Raw genomic sequence first — 26,505 nt, 5'->3', positions numbered from 1 at the left:
CTGATTTAACACAGTGGGGCCCAGCGGCTTGACTGGTTAGCATGTCTGCCTCACAGATCTGGGGTCCTGGGTTCAAATCCAGGTCGGTCCACCTGTGTGGAGTTTGCATGTTCTCCTCGGGCCTGCGTGGGTTTTCTCCGGGTACTCCGGTTTCCTTCCACATTCCAAAAACATGCATGGTAGGCTGATTGGACACTCTAAATTGCCCCTTGGTATGAGTGTGGGCGTGAATGGTTGTCCGTCTCCCCGCGCCCTGCGATTGGCTTGCCACCGATTCAGGGTGTCCCCCGCCTCTGGCCCGAAGTCAGCTGGGATAGGCTCCAGCACCCCCACGACCCTAGTGAGGTTTAAAGCAGTTCACAAAATGAATGAATGAATGATTTAACACAAAAGTGAGGACAGCAACAACTCTCTTTTCTATTCAGCAACCATACAACAATACTTATTACTATTAGTAATAATAACAATTTTGTCTGTCAGCAGATCTCAGGGCACTAAATTTCAGCAATGTATGACAATTATACATTCCATAAAATATTTTCAATGTAGTAAGAAAATTAACTACCTGTTACAACACTGTTTTTATTGAACAAACCAAACAACAACAGAAAATACAGTATTTCAGTGTGTACAATAATATATATTTTTCACACTTAACCTTAACATTTTACTTTTTAACTAATACAAAGTGTTTTTGCTCCTTGTTCACTGTGGTTCTGACTCTCAAATTTAAATTTTATTAGCAAAAAAAACAAAACATATTTGTCATCTCACGACAATTTAGGTGTGGAAGGTGCACCCTAACTCTAACTACCCCGACAACTCATAATCCCCTACCCCTCCCTCGTGCTCATGTCTGAGCTGCAGTGCTATCTTTTTGGGAAGACATATATCATGTTATTTTCCCTCATTGCGTGTCTGCACGAATGTAGTATTGATTATTTCAAGTATTTGTGATTTATATTTTTGCACGTACAGAGTGTCAACTGTTTGTAATTGACTGTCTGCACTTATGCTTTTCTTAGTAGCGTGCTGGAACATGTTGTTAATTTCACAAAGACATGGTTCTTGTGAGACCATTTCCCTTTCAGTATGGCTTTTTGTGTCTCATAGTGCATGCGGTTATTGTTTATGTGTGCGTGGCTAAATCATCGTTCACGTTGCAGTCATTTTTTATGGTTGATTTGAAAAGTAATGAGGTTTCTATACAAATACATTGATACTTGGTGGTTCTATATTAAACTATTTACCTTCCCAACACTTCACTTTGTCCATGCTAAAATATCGACACTTTAAAAAAATATATACAACTAATCGCAGTAGAAATTATTGCAGAAATTTTCAATGTATCGTGAAAAAAGCAAAATATCAACAACAAGCTAACAAACAGCGCCAAACCCTAAAGCATTGGTGCTCAACATGTGGATCGCAATCTATCAGTTGATCAACAAGGTACTATTGGTAGATCGCATGACAATAAGATTTGATCCAGTCATACTTCTTTTCAACTTAAACAACGAGCATGCTGGTTCTGTGCCAACTCACAAACATTTGTAGGAGAAGCCCAGTGTTGCATTTTAAAACCACAATATAATTAGTGCTATTCCTCCTAGGGAAAAACAAATACACGTTACGAGGGCAAAAATATATTAATTGTATGTATATCTTTTTCAGATTGGAAAGATGATTTACGATGACTTATAGTATTTTGATGTGTAAGCGTGATGACCAATGAATTAGACACATATTTTTAGGGACCAGTCTACATATAGTACGTACACAATAAACTGAAACTGGAAAACCATCAAAGAGTAGTGGCATATTGCTATGAAAAAAATGCTGGTCGCATTATGTCTTCTTTGTGTCCACTGTATTTATCCACTAGCTGCTTGTCACTTTGCATTCCAAAATAAGTTGTTGATGTTTGTGACCTCTTCAAATGCATGCTGAGAAGCGTCAGCTAACATCTTTTCCATGTCCCACCTATCCCAGATAGCCCTTGGCCATCCGCTCCATTCCCCTCCGGTCAGTTTTGTTTTACCATAAATGCTTTTTTTCTTCCCTATCCTCACCACGACCATTAAACGTGACCTCCAGACAGAATGGCCCTTGGCTCTATGCTCCTCGCACATTGATTCTCAACTACAAAATTAAAATCTGTGACGCTCTAGTTTGTATAAAGAACTACTATTCATGAATGAATTCGTCAATTCAGACTGCATAATGTAATGAGATCCAATATAAACACTCTTGGATCTCATTAGATTGTGCAAGTGTATCTCATTTAGTTGTTGGCAATTGTAATAAATAGAATTTAATTACTTTAAAAGTCAAGCTACTGTGGAATATGTCAATAACAGTACTGAGCATTTTTCCCCACAGGTAAGACTGAGTGGATTAGTGTCCTTTAAAACGATACAAGCTGAGTTTGAGGTTCTTTGTTGATCTGGTGTTTGTGTCTCTGTGAGTGATTGTGTGTGTTTTGTTCTGTCTTCCTGTAGTGAGCTCATAAAGCTCACATTGGAGTTCATGTGTAGCACAGGTGTGTAGACCCCAGGCAGGTGCATGAATACCTTAGCGGGTCCTCACTCTCTCCCTGCCCTTTTCCTAAATTTGGCTCAAGTTCCACCTCTTTGTCCCAGGATCTCTTCTCATCTTTCTTTCATCGCTCTCCCTTCCGTTCGACAACACTCCGCTCCATGGCAGCCTTGCTACAGGGCACGTGCATGAGTTTGCTGCATCGCTATGAGTTGACCGCTCGCTCCTCGCGACAATGCTGGATGCATGCCCCACGGATGCCGTGGCCACGATTACCTAAAGAACCTCCTCAAGCTAAACTACGGATTGTTTGCTTTTCACAGAAACAGATTTGAAATATTATTGCTCAAGGATTTGGATGACGCCACGTCTGTCTGGAGGGTGTTGTTGCTGTTTGTTTATTGATTTGTTTGGTCTGATCTGAGGCATAATAGACTCAAGTATACTACTATTGTTAACATTTTCATTTTGCATCTGGACTGTGTGTTTGCAAGATAACTTTTCATCTTTTGGCATGAATTGCATACGGTGTAAAGAGAAGCGTGTGGTTCCTGTGTGAGTGTGACAAATATCTCATTCTATTTAGACGTTCTTAGACTCGGTATCCCAATGTTAAATTCGATTTAATAAGACTGAAAATTCCTTATTTGTATCCAGTTCAGTTGACAAGACTAGATATTCAGTGGTTTTGTTGGCCAAAAAGTTAGGCACATGAAGTTAGGCGAATGATACTGACATCCATTAAAGGGGTATTTGCCTTCACAAAGATAAAATTTATCATTTTTTTACATCTTCAAGTATCTTTCAAATGTATAGCCCATACATTTTTTAGAATCCATCCTTATCAAAATTCAATGAAGTAATAAGTTTATGTATGCGCATTCGTACAGTGACACAGCATCTCAAAGTAGAAAAGGTAGTAACTGGCATATAAGTAACATTTTAACTCAATAAGATGCTATTTCAGCGCACTAAATCAGTGTGTAGACCCCAGGCAGGTGCATGACACTCCAGCAAAAATGTCTCAAATCTTGTAGAACCGTACTTGTCAATTTTACTCCTTGCCACAACGGATCGGTAAAACTCTACTTTTGAAATGAACACCTCTCAGACAGTTTAATTCAGAGAATGGCAAAATATTTTTTAATTCAATTTGATTCTAAAATGTTCAATGTTATGGCCACGAAGGGTTTTTCAGTAGGTAAATTCATACAAATCACACTTTCGTCAATAGTAACACTGACACGTGACATGAATGCATCACCTCCCAGTTTATGAAGTACTCCTGCCGTGACCGGATATTTCGTCGACGGACACTTCGTCGCCGGACACTTCGTCACCAGACAGTTCGTCGACCGGACATTTCGTCGCCGGACACTTCGTCGCCAGACAGTTATAATAACAGTCAAACTTAGGGTTTCGTTAAGAGGGGAGAGATTTGTTTTAGTCGACGAGGAAGATATCGTTTTAATGGCAACTGTCACAAATCTCGATTTATTGGCAAAAAGTATGCACTGGTTATGCGACGGTACGTTCGATAGTGCACCTGACAACCATCAACTCTATACCAGTGCATACTTTTCCAATAAATCGAGATTAGTGTCCGTAGCCATAAAAACGATATCTTCCTCTTCGAGTAAAACAAATCTCTCCCCTATTAACGAAACCCTAAGTTCGTCTGTTATTATAACTGTCTGGCAACGAAGTGTCCTGCGACGAAGTGTCCGGCGACGAATTGTCCGTCGACGAAATGTCCGGGTACCACTCCTGCAGTTCTAGTTGCCTCCTTTGGGGTGATAAAGTTGTGTGCTGGTCTTATACTTGTAAGTGATCCCATGTTGTTTGTCAATGTAACCTGATCTTGTCTGGTTGCACATACAGTATAAAATTAATCTATGGTATAATGTAACATTTCATAGTCCATACAGACTGTTGTCTTAGAACTGTCAGGCTCCACGCTGTGTGCGATGCCAGTGGTGACTTTGTTCTGTCTCTGTCATGTCAAACTTTGTATGGTATTGAATCACTGAGTGTTTAGGTTAGTCAGTGTGTGGGACTTTCTGTCTCTATATAAGTCATTAATACAGGTCTTTGATTTTAAAGCCAACAGAAACTCCTCAGGTGGATGAACTGGGGGTAAGATGCTACACCTCCAAACCCCTCTTCCTAGGATCTTTATGTTTCTGTTGTTATCTTAATTCAGATTCATTTTTTTCATTCTAAGATTTTCATTTCCCTTTCTGTTTGTTTTGCCCATGTATCCTTAAGAATTGTTTATTTGTAAGTTCAGTTGTTTCTAGAATAAGGAGTGTGTGTCACTCAAACGTGGCGCGCCATGTCAACCCTGTAATGTGGCAGCTGGTTTTATATACCGGCTTCTCACGTTTGTAGTGCTGCTACATGGTTTCTGCCCCACACTGTGGAGTAGTTAGCCATGGAAGACCAAAAAAAACCCTTTCCTTGGATAAGGTCATCCAGCTCTGATCTAGCAACCTCCTGGCCGACCCGTTTCCGGGTTGGTCCCACTGTGACTCTGCATGCAGTGACTCTGGAGTGAGGGTGCCATGCTTGTTCAGACGTGTCCTGTCAAGTATGGCAAGATTTTCTCCAGCATGCCTGCCTCCTTGCTTCCTCTCCTTGTAGGTTACTGATGACAGTGCTTTGGACTTGGTTCGGCAGAAACATATGAGCGCAGGTTCCACTGCTGTTTAACCACTTTAATCTATAGTAGCCATGTTTTCATGATGTGGTGCAGTTCAATTTTCCACAAAATAGTTTGTCACCGCATCATTCTGCCTTTGTAGCGGCATCAACCTCAGTAGTCTCCAAATTTTTGCCATTAGAAATCGAATCACTTGAATGCCTGAAAAATTATGTAATATTCTAAAACGAGAGAAAACGCGTTTATCCACATTCTACAAATAAATAGCAGAAGTTACAATACTTTTTAACCAATTAAAGTCTACATTCACCTAAATTTAACAATTTGTGAAGGAATTGCGACAAGATCGTAATTATTAACTTTTTGTGACAATATTGTTTAGTGGTGTGCTGGCAATGTTTATTATGTATTTCCTAAATTATTTGCTCTAAAAACCAGACGATACATAGGATGATCTAATTTAAGAATGCTATCTTCATTTGATAGTTTCATATTAATGGCCAGGAAGTGGGTTAATTTGTCAAATGTTCATAATCAATATGCCTTTCTTGCATTGACATGATGTCGACGTTACTAATAGACAATAACGTTACAAAGCTGCAATAATTGCATTCGGTACAGTCATTCATTATGAATGTGGTCATGCCATCACCAGGATTTAGTGACATACAAAAACTTGTTTGTCAGACAAACATGTTGGTTTTGACCACAAGGAGCTAAAAGGAATGTCAAATGTTAAATGTTTTCTTGCACTCAAGTGATTTTGTTTTTTTAGTGGCCAAAATACTAACCCAGTTTAAGATGATCTTCTTCATTAGATCACCCCATTCCGTAGCTTTTACACAAAATTGAATTAAGAAAAACCAGCGGCAAACTAGTGCTTATCTTCCCATACTGTATTGTTTGGTGGAAATTTGGCAACATGAAAAAAATCTCTTTCAAATTCATATTTAAAAATGCAATGGCGCTCTCCCAGCCCATATGTATCTGCTCCTGAGTCCACAACATCTTCGGACCTGCGCAGCCAGAGGTCCAGTGTCTCATGCTGCATCTATGCTGCTTTTGACTTTGTCACATTTTCTTTCCAGAACACAGAGGACAGCGCCCGGATCTCGATTACCTTCTTCCGTCTATTCCGAGTCATGCGGCTTGTCAAGCTGCTCAGTAGAGGGGAGGGCATCCGTACTCTTCTTTGGACGTTCATCAAATCCTTCCAGGTGAATTTTTGAATGAAGTTAAAGCCAGTGACTCAATATTGTATGTGGCGAATTTTAAGGACTATAAGTCATTCATTCATTCATCTTCCATACGCCCATCCTCGAAAGGGTTACGGGGTTGCTGGAACTTAATCCAACTGTCTTTGGGCGAAAGGCAGCCCCCACCCCAGACTGGTCGCCAGTTAGTCGTACGGCACACAGAGAGACAGGCAACCACTCACACTGCCGCCAAGTGGGAATCAAACCCAGACTGCCCGCATCAAAGTCAGGCGGAAGAACCAATGCACCATCAGCTGGTGGACTATAAATCACACCAACGAAAGAATACACAAAATAGAGTACATGGCAGGGCAATTTTTTATTTGATCAGAAACCAAGAAGTAACATACTTTTAGGTAAAAATAGTAAAATGAGAACAACAGGCTACATCGGCATCTGTTAACATAAGTTTTTCAAAAAACTATAGCATAAAAAAACAACACACCAAAAATGATACATATACAAGTCGCACTTGAGTGTTAATTGCAGGACCAGGCAAAGTATGGAAAAAAACGTGTGACTTATAGTCCAGAAAATATGGTAGTATTGTCTTAATCTTTTAAGTGGTGAATAAGTATAATATGCTTTTGTGACAATTATCATTTGCAAGTTGCAGCTGCCAGAAATGTTGTTGTTTTTTTCAAAACATGTCTCTTTAAAGTTTAAATTTTTGGAGGGAATTTTATTCAATCAAAGACCAAGAACAAATATTAAACATGATACTAAATATACAATGAGAACAAAAGCTCCAAAATAGACGTGCTAATTTATACTAATTACAGTATATAGCCTAGACAACACAACATGACTTGTCCACCAAGCTCTCACTCCAAATCATTGCAAAATCCAGTAAAGTCTTCATCTTCAATATCATTTAGGAAGTAGAGTTCACCCTTGCTGCTTTCATTGTGGAAAAGAAAACATAGATAAGTCACTCCTCGGAAAAGTGCAATCCATTGTTTGGCAGGACTATTTTTTTTAATTGCACAGATATTAGTGCTTGGCCTTTTCTCAAGCTTCTGCCGATTATCCAAAAGCGAGCATTTTTGATAGAATGAAGACCCCACTTTCTGTGGGTGTAAATAGTGTTTGTCTCATAATTAGCTGGAGAACAGTCACCCAAAGTCATTTTTTTTGTATTGAAAAAGAATGGATGGCAAATTGCATTTTTCATTTTGTCATATGAAACAATATGTGGTGGTATTTTTTCTGAGAATTTTATTATCTTGTTTTATTTCTTTCAGGCTCTGCCGTATGTCGCTCTTCTGATAGCTATGCTGTTCTTCATCTATGCTGTCATTGGAATGCAGGTCCTTACCCCAAACTTGATAACACCAACATGTTTCCCTTCTCACAATGCACTCAACAAATCTCTTTTAGGTGTTTGGGAAAATTGCGATGGTGGATGGAACGCACATCAACAGGAACAACAACTTCCAGACCTTCCCTCAAGCTGTGCTCCTTCTCTTCAGGTCTGGGAGATTTGTCAACTGTCTGACCTTACGAAAATTTCAAACCTCCATTGCATTGTTGTTATCATATGATTCCCAGATGTGCCACTGGAGAGGCGTGGCAGGAGATCATGTTGGCCTGCATGCCGGGAAAGTTGTGCGACCCCGAGTCAGACTACAACCCCGGAGAGGAAATGACATGTGGCAGTGGATTTGCAATTATCTACTTCATCACCTTCTACATGCTTTGCGCCTTTTTGGTAAATATATCCATGGACCTAGATTGACATGAAACGACTTATGCATTCATTATTTTGAGTTTCCTAATGTTACGTTTGGTTGATGATGAGCTGAAAAGCGAGGAAGGTGAGGCAAAAGGAACTAATTTAAACCTGTATTAACCAAAACATCCATTCATTCATTTTCCAAACCACATATCCTCACAAGGGTCACTGGGTGTGATATAGAGGCTATTCCAGCTATCTATAGGCACAATTCGGGGTCCACCCCGAATCGGTGGGCAGCCAGTCGCAGGGCACAAAGAGATAGACAACCACTCAAGCTAATATCCAGGGGTAATTTTAGAGTCTTCAACCACTTTAACTCATTGGCCATTGACATTCATCCCTCCTAATCCAAATGGATTGGATTGCTATCAAAGGCACTGAAACACAATCATTCAATGCCAGTCTTCCGGAAACAATATAAAAAAATGTTTGTTGTGACTGATACTAGTGTGTATTTCTGTAATCATTTCATTTTCATTAATTTATTATGTTTTATTAGGACTGAATTCTTTTAAAATTGTATTTATAATTATACAAAATATAAAAATACAATTCTAAATAACTAAAAAATAATAATATAATAAATGCTAATGTTGAAGTGAAACTAATGGGGTAATCACATTAACACAAGCTACTGTTTGCAGTAGCGCTTTGTTTCTAAACACTCAAATCCTAACACCTCTTTCTTCCGTGCTTGACGTAACACATGAATACATTTAAAACAATCCTCTTTTGGATTTTGCATGTCTCTCATTGGTTCTTTCTTCCTGCGCACCTTCAAGATGCCTCAGCCTACGCTTGCAGCTTCTTGTTTCGTCTTGAAAGGGCCAAATCTTTCATTCATTCATTTTCTGAAACGCTTTATCCTCATTAGGGTAGCAGGGGGTGCTGGAGCCTATCCCAGCTGAATTCGGGCCAGAGGCGGGGAACACCGTGAATTGGTGGCCAGCCAATCGCAGGGCACAAGGAGACGGACAACCATGCACACTCACACTCATACCTAGGGGCAAATTTAGAATGTCCAATCAGCCTACCATACATGTTTTTGGAACGTGGGATTAAACCGGAGTACCCGGAGATAAACCACACAGGCCCCGGGAAAACATGCAAACTCCACACAGGTGGACCGACCTGGATTTGAGTCCAGGACCCCAGACCTGTGAGGCCGACACGCTAACCACTCATCCTCTGGGCCGCCCGGGCCAAATCTGCATAGCTGCAAATTTCTTCTTATCTTTTTGTCATCCTCTAGATTATTAATTTGTTTGTGGCAGTCATCATGGACAACTTTGACTATTTGACACGTGATTGGTCTATCCTTGGTCCACACCACCTGGATGAATTCAAGAGAATTTGGTCGGAGTATGATCCAGAGGCAAAGTATGACTTGACTCCTGTGAATGATACCTTAATTGCCTTCAAGTGTTTTTACAGCAATCTTTGTCCTTTATCTCTCACCCAGGGGAAGAATTAAACATCTAGACGTGGTCACACTTCTTCGACGAATCCAGCCTCCTCTTGGCTTCGGTAAACTGTGTCCTCATCGAGTAGCGTGCAAGGTCTCCTTACTCGCCTTTTTATCATCTCACATTTAGAACACCAAACGCCAATATTCGGTACACCTGCATTTTATACAGGCAATCCTTGAGACACTACTAAATTCCGTTCCTTTGCCGGTGACATAATCCAAATTTTCGCTGAAGTTGGATTTCACTGTTAAAATGAATATGCGTGGCGACCTCAAGGAGATATTCAGTAATCCGTAAATTCACCTCTTGGATATACATCATGCCATAAAAATGCTACAAGATGTAATACGATGGTGATAACGACGATCAATGGTTCCAAAAATCAGTGGCTCTGCCATTCATACAAGTCAATTCACATTCATTCATAAAACCCACAATTTCAAGTTAAAATGGATTAATCTTTCAGCACGGGCACCTAGGATGAATAAATTACATTTTGTAGGTTGTCATTAAAAACAGAGCACTATTAACAAAATTATTGTTTTAATTTCAGTATGACCACATTAAACTTTAGCAGGTGTACCAAATGTTGTGACAGTTTAATTATGAAACACTGAAATATTTATCCTAAATGCCCATCTTTTATCTTCCCTCCCCTTTCAGAGGCTGGTGGCCATGAATATGCCTCTAAACAGCGACGGCACAGTCATGTTTAACGCTACTCTTTTCGCACTGGTGCGAACAGCCCTCAAAATAAAAACTGAAGGTAAAAATAATTTTGAATTGAAAAAAAAATCCCATTTATTACCGAAGCGCAGATTGCTTTAACTGCAAGTCGAAAACTGTTGACTCAAAAGAAGAGCTTTCACTCTGCCGCAGGGAATCTCGAGCAAGCCAATGAGGAGCTTCGAGCTGTCATCAAGAAAATCTGGAAGAGAACCAGTATGAAACTGCTGGACCAAGTAGTGCCGCCTGCTGGTGGTCAGTCACACTCACTTTCCGTGCTTCTGGCACAAAACCTATTTTTACATACACACAAAGATATATTAACAGTGCTGCTCGTGTACATATTGAAATGCATTGAATGCCTTTATTGCAGGGGTGGGCAATTAATTCAAACAAAGGGCCGCAGTGGGTGCAGGTTTTCGTTCCAACCCATAAGAGGACACCTCTCGACAAATCTGGTATTTTAGAAGTGCAATCAGTGAATTGCAGACAGGTGCTTCTTGTTTCAGCAGAAATCTAATTGGTTAAACTGTCTGTGTTGGATTGGTTGGAACAAAAACCTGCAACCACAGCGGCCCTCGAGGACCGGGTTACCCACCTCTGCTTTAGTGTCATTAGATTAGATTAGATTATTTCATCCCGTATTCGGGAAATTTCTTGGTTGTAGTAGCACGACAGACACAAGACACACAAGACATTGTAGACCTAGGAAAAAAAAACTGGAGCTACACACAGGAAGTCCACAAGGGGGACCTTCTGCAGACTGGGGTTACCACACAGTCTCTCAGTAGTCTGGAGGTTTTAAAGATCGTTTATAGTTTAAAGATCATTTACACGTACGATGAGATTTAAAGCTTCACCATAAAGTGCACACATAAATAAGTAGTCATAAAAAAGATTTATATACAATAAAAATGAAGGGACTAAATTGGTTAATAGCACGTGAGGTAGCTATAATGTTTTTGTGCAAGAATCAAAGTGCAAGATAAAAATTTGCAGTGCTAAGACTGAAGTTAAAGTCTGAGAACATTACTTTTTGATTTGTATTATGGTGTTGCTGAATCTTCTCCTGGTTACAGTGTCTTTCCTGCCCCTGTGTTTTCAACCCATTCTTCTCGTGTTTTGGATCCTGACAGAGGCTGCTGATGTCAGGCTTGCGTGGCCTTGTAGACAGCCGCTCGTTGGGACTTTTTGTCTTCTTCATTTCTTTCATGTTTCTTCTTATTCTCTTATATCTGTTTGTGTGTGTCCAAGTCTTTGAAGCACTTCAGAATATTCTGAAGCAGTTCTGTTTTAGGGTGGTGGCATGGAACTAGTGTTGCCTTTCTCTCTCTGTCTCTCTGATTTCTGTCCCCAGTTTTCTTGTTCAAAGTGATCCAGACCTCTGCTTTACAAAGATTTTTACACTCTTCACTGCACCAAAATCCACAAAAATGCATTGTAACACTTTCTTTGGGATCGCTGTTGCTGGTAAAAAAAATAAAAATAAAAGCAATATCAACGATGACGTTATGCAACAATTTTACGACAGAGCGTGCAAATTAGAGATCGACCGATAGGGGCTTTTCAGGACCAATACAAATTGTTAGTAGTTAGAGGAGGCTAATAAGCGATATTTGGAACCGGTATTTATTTTCAGTAAAAAAATAAAATTTGGTTTAAAAGAATTTATTAAATCAGGCCCTGAACTTCATAGAACTTTATCAAATCACACATGTCGATATACTAAAGAGACGAGCAAGTCAAAATTATCTATTTTACCCATATAGTATTTATTAAGAAATACATTGAGGATTCTTACGACTTATCTTGATGTTTGTTGCATAACCACCAATGTACAAGTCAACTTGAACATTGAGAGAGAAGTCAAATTTACATTGGAGGTGTGTCCTCACTTGGCACTGAGTTTCAGAAGGACGGCATCTGAGATGCGTCCCATTACCAACATTGGGTGCCGTATTGAAGGAATAGTTGCAGCAAGGCTAGTAAGATGTTCAAGATTGAATATCAAATTGCACAATATTGGTGCTGATAATTAGATGATCTATAGTGCAAATAAAAACTTAAAACGTGATTGAGCTTCAAAATCTGTCAAACTTAATGAACATGAAATTCAATAGCTGTGTTTGAATGTATTTGGTTGGTTATCAGATTAGAGGTTCAAATCAAACTAATCGATGTTGTCCAGCTGGTGTTTTCATTGGTTGGTCACATATTTAGTACCTCCAGAAAGGACATCACTTTTTGTATCACGTCGTAATCTTTTTGACATTAAATTCTAAGAGCCTTTGATATATAATGAAAGCAATGCAACATATGGAGAAAGGTTACAAAATAAAAAGAATGGTCAGGCTAAAAATAATGTAATTTCATGGAACAAAAAGTAGAATTTAGCATTGGAGGAATAAATTAGAAGTGTGTAAATATAATGCAGTACAACTCTACACCCCGGCAAACTATATCTATATATTTTCTTGAGCAACACAGGGAGGTGCTTTCTGTGCAATGCATTGATTTAATTACATTTGGTAAAAGAACACTTAACGAATACGGCACATTTGTAAAAATGAGAATAATTTTTCAAATTAAGACAAAACCCATGATTATACTCTTTGGTTCCAAAATTGTAACTATGGCATTTCTAGTTAATTAATTACTATCGAGGAGACCACTTGCCTAAAGAACATTGTTCACTTTTTTTCTGGTCTTTTTTAATATGAATTGCGCTTGACATGATGTGCTGTATGGACCACCACGAAAGACAGTCTTAGAACTTGTCTTCAGGTCGGGAAGAGCTGAATTCCCCTCCTCGCCCCTGAAAACCATCCGTCCGGGAATTTGTGTATGTGCTGACCTGCTGACACAGGTGGTCTGTTCACTCAGATGATGAGGTAACCGTGGGGAAGTTCTATGCCACCTTCCTGATACAGGACTACTTTAGGAAATTCAAGAAACGTAAAGAGGAAGGCCTGGTGGGTGCGCACCCCTCCCAGAACAACACAGCCATCGCACTGCAGGTGAGTTTCTGCCATTCAAATCCAGTTGGAAGTCAGTGTGTGAGCAAAGCTGGTCACCTAATCATTTGAAAACATGGACTGTAGGACTGTAGTGTTTTGTCTATAACATGTTTGTACGCATTTCATTTAAATATCATCAAGTGTGCTAACGTTATGATTTGTGAGTCAGCAGGAGGTTCATCTCGCTGTATAGTATGGATATGTTGTTACCTCATTTGCAGCTGAATTATGTGTCAACGGTTTGTTTATTGTCAAACATGTTGATGTTAAGCGTTAGCCATCATCTCACAAGATTTCTGTGTAACACAATTCATCCGTCAGCTCATGAAAGTCACCTCGAAAGCTTGTTTTCTGTTCCACTCCAATCCGCAATATACACCCTAGGCCACAACATAGGTTGAACTGCACAGTCTAATGAGATTTCAATGCAAACGTGTGTTTGCTTGTTTGTTTTTGTATGTCAGGCTTAATTCCGAGACTATGAATCTCATGGTTGTCTAACTTGGTGAAAGAGTGTGTCATAGCCAGAAGTTTAAATTATTGGTCAACAAGAATTACTTCATATTTTTATTTGGTACAAAAACAAGTACTATATTAGACTATAATTTGTCGCATTTTGAATTTTAATAGGCAGGTTTTTATTTTTTATTATTTTTTTAATTTTGTTCACCTGACACCTTTCATCTGCAAATTTGATGATTCCTCCATCTTTTCATTTGCGTTAACAGTTTGGGGACAACCCTACTTTTTCATTCACAGCCATTGAAGTCGATAGATGTCCAATTCATTTGCACTTCCAGTTTGACATTGGATATTTATCGCCATCAATGGCAGCGAAGGAATTTAATTGGAATATATAGAGAGGTGAGTATTTTTTAGGGGCTGGAGCTAAGAAAAAGTAAGGTACTACAAACTAATTAAAATACTTCGTTTCTTGAGGTTTTTAAATTTTATACCTATTATTAACTGGAATTTTGTAGCTCTGTGCTTCTGGAGAGACCAGAAGAAAAAGTGTTCAATTAAACACTTTCTAGCAATATTGAGTTAACAAAAAATATATATACAGTGGTACCTCGAGATACAATCTTAATTCGTTCCGGGACTGAGCTCGTATGTCGATTTACTCGTAACTCAAATGAACGTTTCCCATAGAAATGAACTAAAAACAAATTAATTAATTCCAACCCTCTGAAAAAACACAAAAAATAGGATATTGGATTGGAAAAACATTTTAATTTGTTCTAATTCGCAATCTATTAACAAAGTAACAAATAACTAGTGGTTTAATAGTACTAAAATGTGTTTAATAGTTCTCAAATTAGACGGGGGCTGACTTTTTGCACAGCAACACGCTCATAAAATAACATAAACCAATTTAAATGAACTTGGTTACGATGCAGACACTCAAAAATAAATTTAATCTAACCTTTTACTAAACTTAATTCTAATTTTATTTTAAATTTTGATACCTTTCTCCTCCCGGGTTGGCTCTATTTGCCCCGTCTCCACCCTGACTTTCAGATGCAACCTATCGAGGGTTTGCTTTTGTCTTCCCTTCAAAATATTCCGAAAATTATGCACACAAATGCCCTCACAATCGGATAACGCACGACCACTTGCCAACGAGAAGTAGTATATACGCCATTCGCACTGACGAACGGGAAAAAAACACTGAAAAAATGCAATGCTCTGCCCAGTGCTCGCAGAGACATTACAAAGAGGGAGTATGCTTGTATATCAAAATTTGTCTCGTATCTCAAGATAAATATTTGCTCAAAATTTTACCCGTATCTCAAATTGCTCGTATGTCGGGGCACTCATATGTCAAGGTACATCTGTATATTGAATTGCTAACAGGATGGCCCGGTAAAACAGTGATTAAAGCACTTCTGTGCACTGTGTCTCCGTGGCTTTTCTCACGTTTCTTCCCAATTCCCAAAAACATGCTTGGTAGTCAGGTTGAAAACTCTAAATTGTCACTCGATATGAGTCTGAGCAAAAATGGTTGTCCCATTGTGCCCTTGGATTGACTGGCAACAAATTCAGGGTATCAGGGTGGGATAGGCTCACATTGCTCACATTAAACTGTGCAGGAATACCTAATGAAGTGGACAGTAAGTGTATAGCTGCACTCACTGTCACCACAAGTCAACTTCAGGCAGACGCAACTGATTTAAGTCCATCTAAGTCAACTTTTAAACAAAGGTTAGACCAATTTCACCTAGTGTACTTGAGCTAAAAAGTCGGTTTATATTAAATTGAGCACATTTGTCTTTCTGTGCATGTCTGTCTGCACTGTACTTTATATGTCAGGTGTCAAACTAGCAGGCATGTGTGTGCGGTTGTGGCTGACAGGTGTCATTTTTTTTATATTGAACTGTGAGATAAAGGCCTCTCCAACAGTGCTTAGCGCTTTTGTTTTAATGGTTACAGGCTGGCCTCCGCACACTCCATGATATTGGGCCCGAAATTCGCCGAGCAATATCATGTGACCTGCAAGATGATGAACTAGTAGACTTTATACCAGAGGAAGACGAGGAAATATATAGGGTAACTGATTTGATTTTACCTGATAGGGGGGATGTTTGTGACATGACACATCACTTGCACCATATGGACACAAGTGGTAAGACTTTGGAATAACATTATGAATTCAAACTCTGTAGAGAGACAACAGATTTGTTTCGAAATATATTATACAGGTTGGTAAATAGGCAGCCCAGTGGAAAGTGGTTAGCGTGTTGGCCTCACAGTTCTGGGGTCGCGCGTTAGGTCCCCCTGTGAAGTTTGCATGTTATCCCCGAGCGTGCGTGTGTTTTCTCCAGGTACTCTGGTTTCCTTCCACGTCCCAAAAACATGCAAGCTAGGCTGGTTGGTTGAACACTCTAAATTGCTCCTCGGTATGAGTGTGAGCGTGACCGTCTCCCTGTGCCGTCTCCAATTGGCTGGTCACCGATTCAGGGTGTCCCATGCCTGGTGCCCATAGTTAGCTGGGATAGGCTCTAGCACCCCCCGCAACCCTAGTGAGGATAAGCGGTGCATAAATGAATCAATGAATGAAAGATTGGAAAATATTTGCTGATAAATAGAACTTAGCAGTATTGGATTGTAGACTATTTTTTAGATTAGATTAGATAACTATTCATCCCGTATTCGCGAAATTTCACTGTCACAGTAGCAAGAGGGTGAGAATACAGACACAGGAAAAGACATTTTAGACAAATAAATAGGTAATAAATGGGCTTGTTGCATGAAATATATATATATATATATATATATATATATATATATATATATATATATATATATATATATATGTATATATATATATACATATATATATATATATATATATATATATATATATATATATATATATATATATATATATATAGTATATATATATACACATTCAGACATTTCTTTTATCTTTTATTTGTTCACTATTTTAGTTGCCTTGATTTTTCACAATTTTATATTCTTGGTGCTGTGCTTTTATGAAGTCGAGTCAAAGTTTAATTATAAAGCACATTTTTAAAGAACAGGAGTGCTGTACACAAGATCAAAGCAAATAACAAAAACAAATAAATCAGATGCAATATATCTACTATAAAAACAAAATCATAGGGTTAATTCTAAAGTCCCAATACATATAATTGTGCTTAATCGCCAAATTCCAGAGAAGAGAGTTGAGATTTAAAAGCCCTTATGGTCTCCAATGTCCGAACTGAGATGTGAAGGGGTCCCTATGGTCATCCTAATTTGGCAGTGTTGTTCACGAGATTCTTCTTAGTATTTATATTTTGTTTTGTATCAGATTTTTTAATGATGGGGTAAAGTCTTTTTCTCAGCCAAATGTGAAGCTTTTTTGGCTACAGTTAAAAAATTAATGTTTATGCGTCTCTACTTGTAATTACCAAGTGTCACTGCACTTTTGTCCATATGGTGTTGATACTCTTAAATGGTGTTTTACGACAAACACCTTTAAAAATGCATACATACTTTAAGCAAATGGAATAGTTGTACTCATTTATTGTTTTGTCCTATTTCAATTAGTACATATTTATTTTTTCCATTTGTAATTCAGGACAAAACTAATTCATTTTCCGCCCACACAACCCATGCACCCATAAGTCAGCTTCCTATTTTGCTCACATCAATTCTAAAATCTTAACATCAATCCTGTATTCATTTGTATTACAAGCAATGAAAATGTTGGAGTTGTCAATGTGCGTATTCCTTGGCAGCGTAATGGCGGACTCTTTGGCAACCACCTAATAAACGGAGGTCATCGAAGATCCAACGGCCACCAGACCAACGCCACACAGCGGCCTCTGCAAGTGCAGCCGCCTCCTCACTACGCTCACATGGAGCAACCGGTGGGACGGCTTTCTCGAGCTAACGCAATGTCCCACGCCAACCATCGTCACCATCACCACCACCATAATCACCACCGCCACCACAACAACTCTTATGGCAAGTCTCCCAAATCCACCAACATCAACCTCAACAATGCCAACAAGTCCAGTCTGCCCAATGGGGGGCACCAACGCTACTATGAACACGCCCCTCCCAATGGCTACCCGGTTCATCACAGCTCCTACTATGACTATGAAAAGTCCCGGACCCCGCAAGCTCAAAGGTACCAACCATTTATTTATCCAGCTGCAGATAAAAGCATTTCTTAATGGTGAATTTGATATCAAGAAAGGCTGGATGAAGCTTTGGCATAGATGCGCTTTTATTTATTTATTTTGCTTCTCGATCACGCACCCTGAACAGGACATTTGTTGTGTTTTGTTTGCTTTTATTTTTTCATTAAGTAGTTGGATTATTTTTAACTCTCTTTTGTGTATAAATTCAACACAGCCTGTTTTACGACCAAAACTTAAGGCGCTACTTTGGCATTTTACTAAATGGGAGAGAAGTAAAAGGCCCACATAAAACATTCTGAGTCCACCACCCTTTTTCCCCTTGGAGATGTGTATTTGGGAAGAGGCTGTTATTTATTTAACGACTTGTTTGCGGATCAAATTGATTCGAGCGGAGGCTACTTTTAGTTTTTAAGGATAAAGAGTAATCAGTTTTCCTATCTTCAGTTGACTGCTAGATTTCCGTTGTTTTAATTGGAGGCCTGAATTCTGATGTTGCTGTCCATCAGCAAATGATTGTCTGACAATCCTGCGTATTAAAAATAGTTGGTACACTTATGGCCGCCGCATGGTGTAGAGGTTCACTCGTGTGACTTCGGTGCGGGCGAGCGTGGGCTCGTTTCCCGCCGTGACCGGACGTTTCGTCGAAAGACGTTTGGTCCCCGGACGTTTGGTCCCTGGACGTTTGGTCGACCGGACGTTTGATCGACCGGACGTTTGATAGAACGGACGTTTGGTAGAACAGACGTTTGGTCGCCGGGTTCGCTCGCTGTCAAATTATGACAGAGAGTTTACTGTTGATATTTTGATATTAGATATTTAGATATTAAACTCACTCTCTCTCTCCCTCTTGATTATAATTTTGAGAGGGGTTTAGACAGTGACAACCTGGCGACCAAACGTCCATTCTACCAAACATCCGTTCTACCAAACATCCGTTCTACCAAACATCCTTTCTACCAAACGTCCGTTCTACCAAACGTCCGGTCGACCAAACGTCCGGTCGACCAAACGTCCGGTCGACCAAACGTCCGGTCGACTAAACGTCCGGGGACCAAACGTCTTTCGGCGAAACGTCCGAGTACGGTTTCCCGCTGGTAGTGGTACGATTGGGAGCGCAGATGGTCGTTTGTCTCTCTGTATGCCCTACGACAGACTGGGGGCCAGCCTAGGGTGTAGTCTGCCTTTCGCCCGAAGACAGCTGGGTTAGGCTCCAGCAACCCTGCAACCCTTTGGAGGATGGGCCGTATGGAAGATGAATGAATGAATGGTACACATGAATGTGTTAGTTTCCCATCGTTTGAAATGTAAGGTCAAGAATAAGTTTAACTTTCATTTTGCTCCTCTGTGCACCTGAGATGGAGTAAATTCTGTCGCAAAAAGGCAGGTGACTCCATTTGTATCCCGGCCTTCAGGCAGAATCCCACTCCATATCAATTGTCTCCCATCTAAGCAGACTTTATTCATTAATACTCCAATATGGGCCTTGTTTTTCCCTGGCAACCATTGAGTGTGTGGGACAATTTCATTTCAAATAGTTTCTTATCGTGGGAACTGTAAAAAAACGAGATTGTCCAGCACCCTCTATGTCCACCATCATACTCTTTTTTTCATACATATATATTCGATTACTGTACATATACTGTATGATATACAGTAAAGAGCTGTATGATATACAGTATATATATCACTCTTTTCCTGCCTTTTTTCTCTGTGTTCTCTTCCTTTCTCCTTAACACAAATGTTTTCTCTCGGCCAACCCTCTGCTGTCATGGACAGAAGGCGCTACTATGAGACCTATGTTAGGTATGTTGTTTTTCCAGGTTTGGCAACAGCAGTAACAGCAAAAAAAGGGTCTATTTACCACTTCTTTCATTTTTCACGTTTGGATCAATGGCTGTCTGTATCCCTGCAAAACACATGGCTAAAGTGTGATATGCTGGTCAGTTATGTCTCTGCATAGTGAACAATTCATATAAAAATCAATAATGGGAGGTAAAATAGAGGAAATGTCTTCAAGTGGCCAGCATATTGCGGTCAAAAGCTCCTTTTCTAATGCATGTGGCTTGTTTTGGCACAAGGGAATGTTAGATCCTGTTAACTGGTGGCCACTGCTTATACTCATCAGTTTTATTCATCTCTAATAGCTAGATGGCTTTACATGGTTTACATAAGCAACAGAGATCTTCAAGTTCTAAATCTGTGGATTTTTTTTTGTCTTTCGGATTGGGTGTGTTGGTTCGTTTTCATGCTTTTATGAGGTTTCAACAGCACTGCAACTCTGTAGGCTTGCATCTGCATGGCAGTGCATGACACAAGTTCAGTAAAACCTGTCTCTTTCTAAACAGTGCACACTAATAATTTCTTTCAGGTCCAATGGTGGGGATAGACGTCACCCCACCATCCGCAGAGAGGAGGAGTTGGATGAAGATCGCTTGTCTGGGGAGTATTTTAGTGGAGAAGAGTTTTATGAAGATGACAGCATGCTTTCGGGGGACAGGTAGGCCAGCAACACTAGACTCTGACTAAAACATCAGAAAAGTGACATCTAATCTGCTAAAAAACTGTTCATGTTGTTCATTTTGTAGGAAATAATATACAGTGGTACCTCGACATACGAGTGCCCCGACATACGAGCAATTTGAGATACGGGTAACATTTCGGGCAAATATTTATCTTGAGATACGAGACAAATTTTGATATACGAGCATACAGCGGACGTGAGAGGCTGCTCATAAGAACATCATGGGCACTGTCTTTCTGGTCGCAACTCCCTCGTGTAATGTCTCTACGAGCACTGGGCGGAGCGTTGCATTTTTTTCAGTGTGTTTTTTCCCGTTAGTCAGTGCGAATGGCGTATATACTACTTCTCTTTGGCAATTGGTCGTGTGTTATCCGATTGTGTGCATCATTGTTGGAATATTTTGAAGGGAAGGCAAAAGCAAGCAACTCTCGATAGGTTGCGTCTGAAAATCAGGGTGGAGGCGGTGCAAATAGAACCAACCCGAGAGAAGAAAGGTATCAAAATTTAAAACAAAATTAGAATTAAGTTTAGTGTAAGGTTAGATAAAATTTATTTTTGAGTGTGTCTGCATCGTAATCCAAGTTCATTTAAATTTGTTTATGTTATGTTATGAGCGCGTTGCCATGCAAAAAGTCCCCCCTCTCTGTCCCTCTCTCTCTCTCCCCTCCGCGAAATCCGTCTAATTTTAGTACTCTTAATCCACTAGTTATTTGTTACTTTGTTAATAGATGGCGAATTAGCACAAATAAAAATGTTTTTGCAATCCAATATCCTGTTTTTGGTGTTTTTTCAGAGGGTTGGAATGAATTAATTTGTTTTAGTTCATTTCTAAGGGAAACGTTCATTTGAGTTACGAGTAAATTGACACACGAGCTCAGTCCCGGAACGAATTAAACTCGTATCTTGAGGTACCACTGTATATGTATGTTGGGATTGTTTTTTATTTGTGCCATGGTGTAGAATTGTGCCTTACAACCGATACATATTGCACACAAAATAATGTCCTACTGCTTTTATAACATCTAATGCGTTTTGTATTGAAATTAAGATATCAGAACAGTGACGCAGAGTACGAGACTCCCAAAGGTTACCATCATCCTGACAGTTACTATGACGACGATGAGCAGCCTCTCTACCATGACTCAAGGCGGTCACCAAAAAGACGTTTGCTTCCTGCCACACCTGAAGGTTTGACTGCTAATTACCTACTTACCATTTTAAGCCAAGTTTGCAATTTTTAGATTTTAGAAACAGGGGGAAACTCATCTATGTCAGGCTATCCTCAGTTAAGGACAGTTCGTCAAAATTGGTTAAATTCATAATAATGCACAATTTGTTTAATTCTTTACATTGCACTTGCTTATGTTATTAATTTACGCAGTTAAGATTTTTTTTCGCTACTAAATAAACAGTGGGGAAGGCTGAAATTGATGGATGGCATTTGCATCAAGAGCAATGATGTTTGCAATAAAACTGCAGTAGTCATTTAAACTCATTTCTGCGAACCATTGTACAGGATGGTGTCAGAAGAAAATCATTTTAAACCAATCAAAATTCCATCAATTTTTATTAAATATTATGTTTTAAAGGTTTTCATTTACTATGAACAATCTGTGTTAATCTTTTTTTGTTTCTCACCAAAAATTGACAATGGTAAAAATATTTATGAATATGTCCCCCCGCCTGGCCAACCCATTATTTGGTGTCTTAAATGACACTAAGCTAACTTTAACGTCACAAAATAATTGTACAGTCTCGTTTCATGGGAAAATACACTACAGAACGGAGTATTTGCCACATTAACATTTGCACTCACTGGTCGACGTGTGTTGCTCAGGTCACAGAAGGCCGTCTTTTAACTTTGAGTGTCTGCGGAGGCAAGGTAGCCACGATGAGCTTCCACATCAGCGTACCGCACTACCACTGCACCTTATGCAGCACCAGGTAACTAAAGTAGTTGGCTAGTAGGGACATTCCAGCAGATATTTTACCTAGCTAATTCGGTAATCCAAGATTTTGTGTTTCTTTGTGTTTGATGCATGACACATTATATATAGTGAATAAGTTGCTAAGTGTATGCGTCGTTGTAATGTGAATTTGTGCTCCACGTCTAATTGTTGGCAATTTCATACAAAAATAGTGGAAATTGTTGAGTGGCTGCATGAGTTTAGCTGGCTGAGGTATTTTAGGGATACAAGTTTAATGAAGGGCGGCCCGGAGGATGAGTGGTTAGCGCGCCGGCCTCACAGTGGGAGTCCTGGGTTCAAATCCAGGTCGGTCCACCTGTGTGGAGTTTGCATGTTATCCCCAGGCCTGCGTGGGTTTCCTCCGGGTAATCCGGTTTCCTCCCACATTCCAAAAACATGCATGGTAGGCTGATTGGACACTCTAAATTGCCCCTAAGTATGGGTGTGAGTGTGCATAGTTGTCCGTCTCCTCGTGCCCTGCGAATGGCTGGCCACCAATTCAGGATGTCCCCCGCCTCTGACCCAGAGTCAGCTGGGATAGGCTCCAGAACCCGCCGCGACCTTAATGAGGATAAAGTGGTTCAGAAAATGAGAGAGAGAGAGAGAGAGAGAAGTTTAATGAACTCTAAATTCTGATGGCGACAGTCATGACAGGTGAAATCGCATGAAATTTGATGATTATTGTGGCACTCATTTTACAGTCTAAACTGTTTTTCTCCTGAAATACTCGTCAGTAGCACATTGAAAATGAGACAATGTGCTTTTGCGATTATTCACTTTGCAAGTCAATTTACACTGTGCCTCTTTAAAATATGTATCTCTACTTCTAAAGTGAGTTTCCAACAAATCTCTGGAGAGACAATACGCAGGCAAAATCCTGATATCGTCAATCGAATATTGCGATCTTTTGTGTCATTTTACACAGTATTAATTTTTTTGTAGTAACATTAGCCATTGGCTCTTGTCAGGTCATGGCTGTAGCTGGCCTGGACTCCAGCAGAGCCCATCACCTCTCCCCGACCCGTTCCACCCGCTCCTGGGCCACGCCTCCTGCCACCCCCGCCAGCAAAGACCAGTCACCGTACTACACCCCTCTCATCCGTATAGACCACCCACACAGGGATAGTGTCGGCAGCAGCCACATATCGGTGCGCAAGAGCTCGTGGTATTCTGACGACCATGAGTTCACGCAGAGGACATACTCGCCTATTCACCTGCAGGTGCCACCTGAGTACCACAGCCAGTACCACCAGAAGCGAGGTAGCGCCACTAGTCTCGTCGAAGCGGTGAGTTTTTCTTTTTGTTAAATTACATCTCACTGTAGTTCAATTCAATTACAATTGTTTTGAATTTGGCCTGATTGCTCAATGCTTTTTTTAAACTATTTATTAGTACAGCTATTGCTGGTAATAACGCTAGAAAAGTCACAGTTTCTATATTGGAAATGGCTTCCACTGCATCACTTTGGATTTTGCGCCCATTTGCTGCAGCCAAAGAACTTGGATTATTTACAAACACAAGTAGTGTAGATTTCTTAATTATTATTATTACAAATCTCATTTGCTGTGATAAGCCATCCATCAAATTTAGTTGACGATTAAACAGCTGATTCTTGTGTATGTGGGACACCTACAATAAAACTTACAAAAAAGATAGACAAATGATGTATATAAATGCCAGTATAACTTTATTGTCCAGCTAATTGCGTTTTACAAAAGGCCAAATTTACCGACTCAAGAATGATTGCTTAGTATTAATTACAGACATTTGCACGGCAACACGCTCGTAACATAACATAAACAAATTTAAATGAACTTGGATTAAGATGCAGACACACTCAAAAATAAGTTTAATCTAAACTACACTAAACTTAATTCTAATTTTGTTTTAAATTTGTATACCTTCCTTCTCCCGGGTTGGCTCTATTTGCCCCGCCTCCACCCTGACTTTCAGATGCAGCTAAAAGGAACCTATCGAGGGTCGTTTGCTTTTGCATTCACTTCAAAATATTCAGAAAATGATGCACACAAATGTCCTCACAATAGTATAACGCACGACCACTTGTCAACGAGAAGTAGTATATTCGCCATTCGCACTGACTAACCGGAAAAAACACTGAAAAAATGCAACGCTCCGCCTATTGGTCGTAGAGACATTACATGAGGGAGTTGTGACCAGAGAGACAGTGCCCATGATGTTCTTATGAGCAGCCTCTCGCATCCGCTGTATGCTCGTATATCAAAATGTGTCTCGTATCTTAAGATAAATATTTGCTCTTAATTTTACACGTGTCTCAAATTGCTCGTATGTCAGGGGACTCGTATGTCTAAGTATTACTGTATTTATTAAAATCAGGCAATGGATAGTGAACTTGAACCAACCGTGATTGCAAAGGTTTGCAAAACAACTGTTATGATCCGCTAATTTGGAACCAAGGTCGAAACCCAAGGCAGACAATTACACCTAGGAAGCCTGTCATGAAATAAATTAAACACAGGAAATACTTGATGCTAAAAAAAAGAAAGCAATAACAAAATAGCCTGTAACAGAAGGTTGAGAGGATCTAAAATACCGAGAATAACTGAGGAGATGGGCAGAGTGCCACAAGAGAAGCGTACGAGTAAAACAAACAATCAACTCAAGACATGCACGAGGTAGGGGATGCCAACGAGAAATACAAAAACTAAAACAAGACGAGCGCATTTAGTAGTAGCAAAAGAGCATGAGATTACAAATTGGCAATAGCGAGCAGCAAGAGAAAATCTTGACTCCCTTCTGAACAACCTGATTACAAGACGGGACGCAGGTGGGCCCGGGAGTCTCCGCCCACTACCACATACCTGAGCCCTGCTCTATGAGAAAAACCAAAACGACCGTAGAAAGTAACAACAACCTTCCTTTGTTTTTGGGGCAGGTTTTGATATCCGAAGGACTCGGGAGATACGCCAAGGATCCCAAGTTCGTCGCGGCCACCAAGCACGAGATAGCGGACGCCTGCGAGATGACCATCGACGAGATGGAAAGCGCGGCCAGTCACCTGCTGAACGGCGGCATGGCGCCGGTCGTCAATGGGGTCAACGTGTTCCCACTCTTAACCACGGGGGACTTTGAAGCGCAGGATCCGGCGGCCAGCTACAGCGACGAAGAGCCCGAGACGGAACCCCGGGCTCCCTACGAAGAGGATTTGGCTGATGAGATGATCTGCATCACGACTTTATAGCGGAGAAGGACCCTATGACCGACTACAATCAGTGAAAATACAAGACGCATTGTATTTACAGGCTCTGACCAAAAGAAGTGCCTTCACACTGAAGACAACGGCATAGGGAAGAGAAATACCCACGAGCCCCACGCTTCACAGAAGGAAACTTCTCTCCCTTCCAGAGGGGCCGACCTGACCTTCCCGTCAAAGGGCTTCTTGACCTGGGGGTCCGGGCGGAGACCATCCAGGATGAGTGGCGAGGACGTGCCATGCTCTCTCGGGCTGGCGTGGAAGGGTGATGACAATCAGATGTACGATGTCATTACCTGTGTCACTTTATTAAGGTTTGGCATATCATGCAAGTTTTCAATGCAAGCATAGAAAGGCATATCTGTCCTCCCGATCCGTCCCCCCCCCCTTCAGTCCAGTTTGATCCCTTTGTCCCGTGATACTTAAAGTAGTAATGCTGCAGCCGAGTCACACAGCAAAGAGTTAGTACAAACAAAACAGAATATGCAGGAACTAACATGTTACTTTTCAAGCATTTGTGATGAATGCACGAGTAGGCAGGTTATTTCCAAATGTAGACTAGCCTGATCCATATTTCCTAGTTGAGATGCTGTAAATTGTATTATATAATACAGGACACTTTGTAAAGAGATATTCTATATTTTGTAATTATATATGATTTCCAAGATCAGCAATATGGACCATTCTAATGTGCTATAAAAGCAGACACCCACTTATTAGGTAC

At 40.2% G+C, this 26,505-nt stretch overlaps 1 protein-coding gene across 4 annotated transcripts in view; it reads left to right on the top strand.

The window, feature by feature from the left end:
* The window catches only part of cacna1da (calcium channel, voltage-dependent, L type, alpha 1D subunit, a), a 78,818-nt gene extending 52,654 nt beyond the window's left edge, over nucleotides 1-26,164 (top strand). For all 4 annotated transcript variants that reach the window (XM_077603873.1, XM_077603874.1, XM_077603872.1 and 1 more), the window contains 17 exons: nucleotides 6,289-6,417; nucleotides 7,701-7,766; nucleotides 7,837-7,928; nucleotides 8,008-8,167; nucleotides 9,447-9,574; nucleotides 9,657-9,753; nucleotides 10,327-10,429; nucleotides 10,543-10,644; nucleotides 13,273-13,406; nucleotides 15,840-15,956; nucleotides 17,654-18,048; nucleotides 19,838-19,864; nucleotides 20,430-20,558; nucleotides 21,631-21,770; nucleotides 22,420-22,526; nucleotides 23,518-23,835; nucleotides 25,464-26,164. In XM_077603873.1, the coding sequence (XP_077459999.1) occupies nucleotides 6,289-6,417; nucleotides 7,701-7,766; nucleotides 7,837-7,928; nucleotides 8,008-8,167; nucleotides 9,447-9,574; nucleotides 9,657-9,753; nucleotides 10,327-10,429; nucleotides 10,543-10,644; nucleotides 13,273-13,406; nucleotides 15,840-15,956; nucleotides 17,654-18,048; nucleotides 19,838-19,864; nucleotides 20,430-20,558; nucleotides 21,631-21,770; nucleotides 22,420-22,526; nucleotides 23,518-23,835; nucleotides 25,464-25,769 (2,550 nt within the window). In that variant the 3' untranslated portion in view covers nucleotides 25,770-26,164. The remainder of the gene's footprint in view (nucleotides 1-6,288; nucleotides 6,418-7,700; nucleotides 7,767-7,836; nucleotides 7,929-8,007; nucleotides 8,168-9,446; nucleotides 9,575-9,656; nucleotides 9,754-10,326; nucleotides 10,430-10,542; nucleotides 10,645-13,272; nucleotides 13,407-15,839; nucleotides 15,957-17,653; nucleotides 18,049-19,837; nucleotides 19,865-20,429; nucleotides 20,559-21,630; nucleotides 21,771-22,419; nucleotides 22,527-23,517; nucleotides 23,836-25,463) is intronic.
* The last annotated feature ends 341 nt before the right edge of the window (nucleotides 26,165-26,505 follow it).

This window comes from Stigmatopora argus, chromosome 6 (assembly GCF_051989625.1).
Source record: "Stigmatopora argus isolate UIUO_Sarg chromosome 6, RoL_Sarg_1.0, whole genome shotgun sequence".
Classification (NCBI taxonomy): Eukaryota; Metazoa; Chordata; class Actinopteri; order Syngnathiformes; family Syngnathidae; genus Stigmatopora; species Stigmatopora argus.
This window is presented reverse-complemented; position numbering and strand designations above follow the sequence as displayed.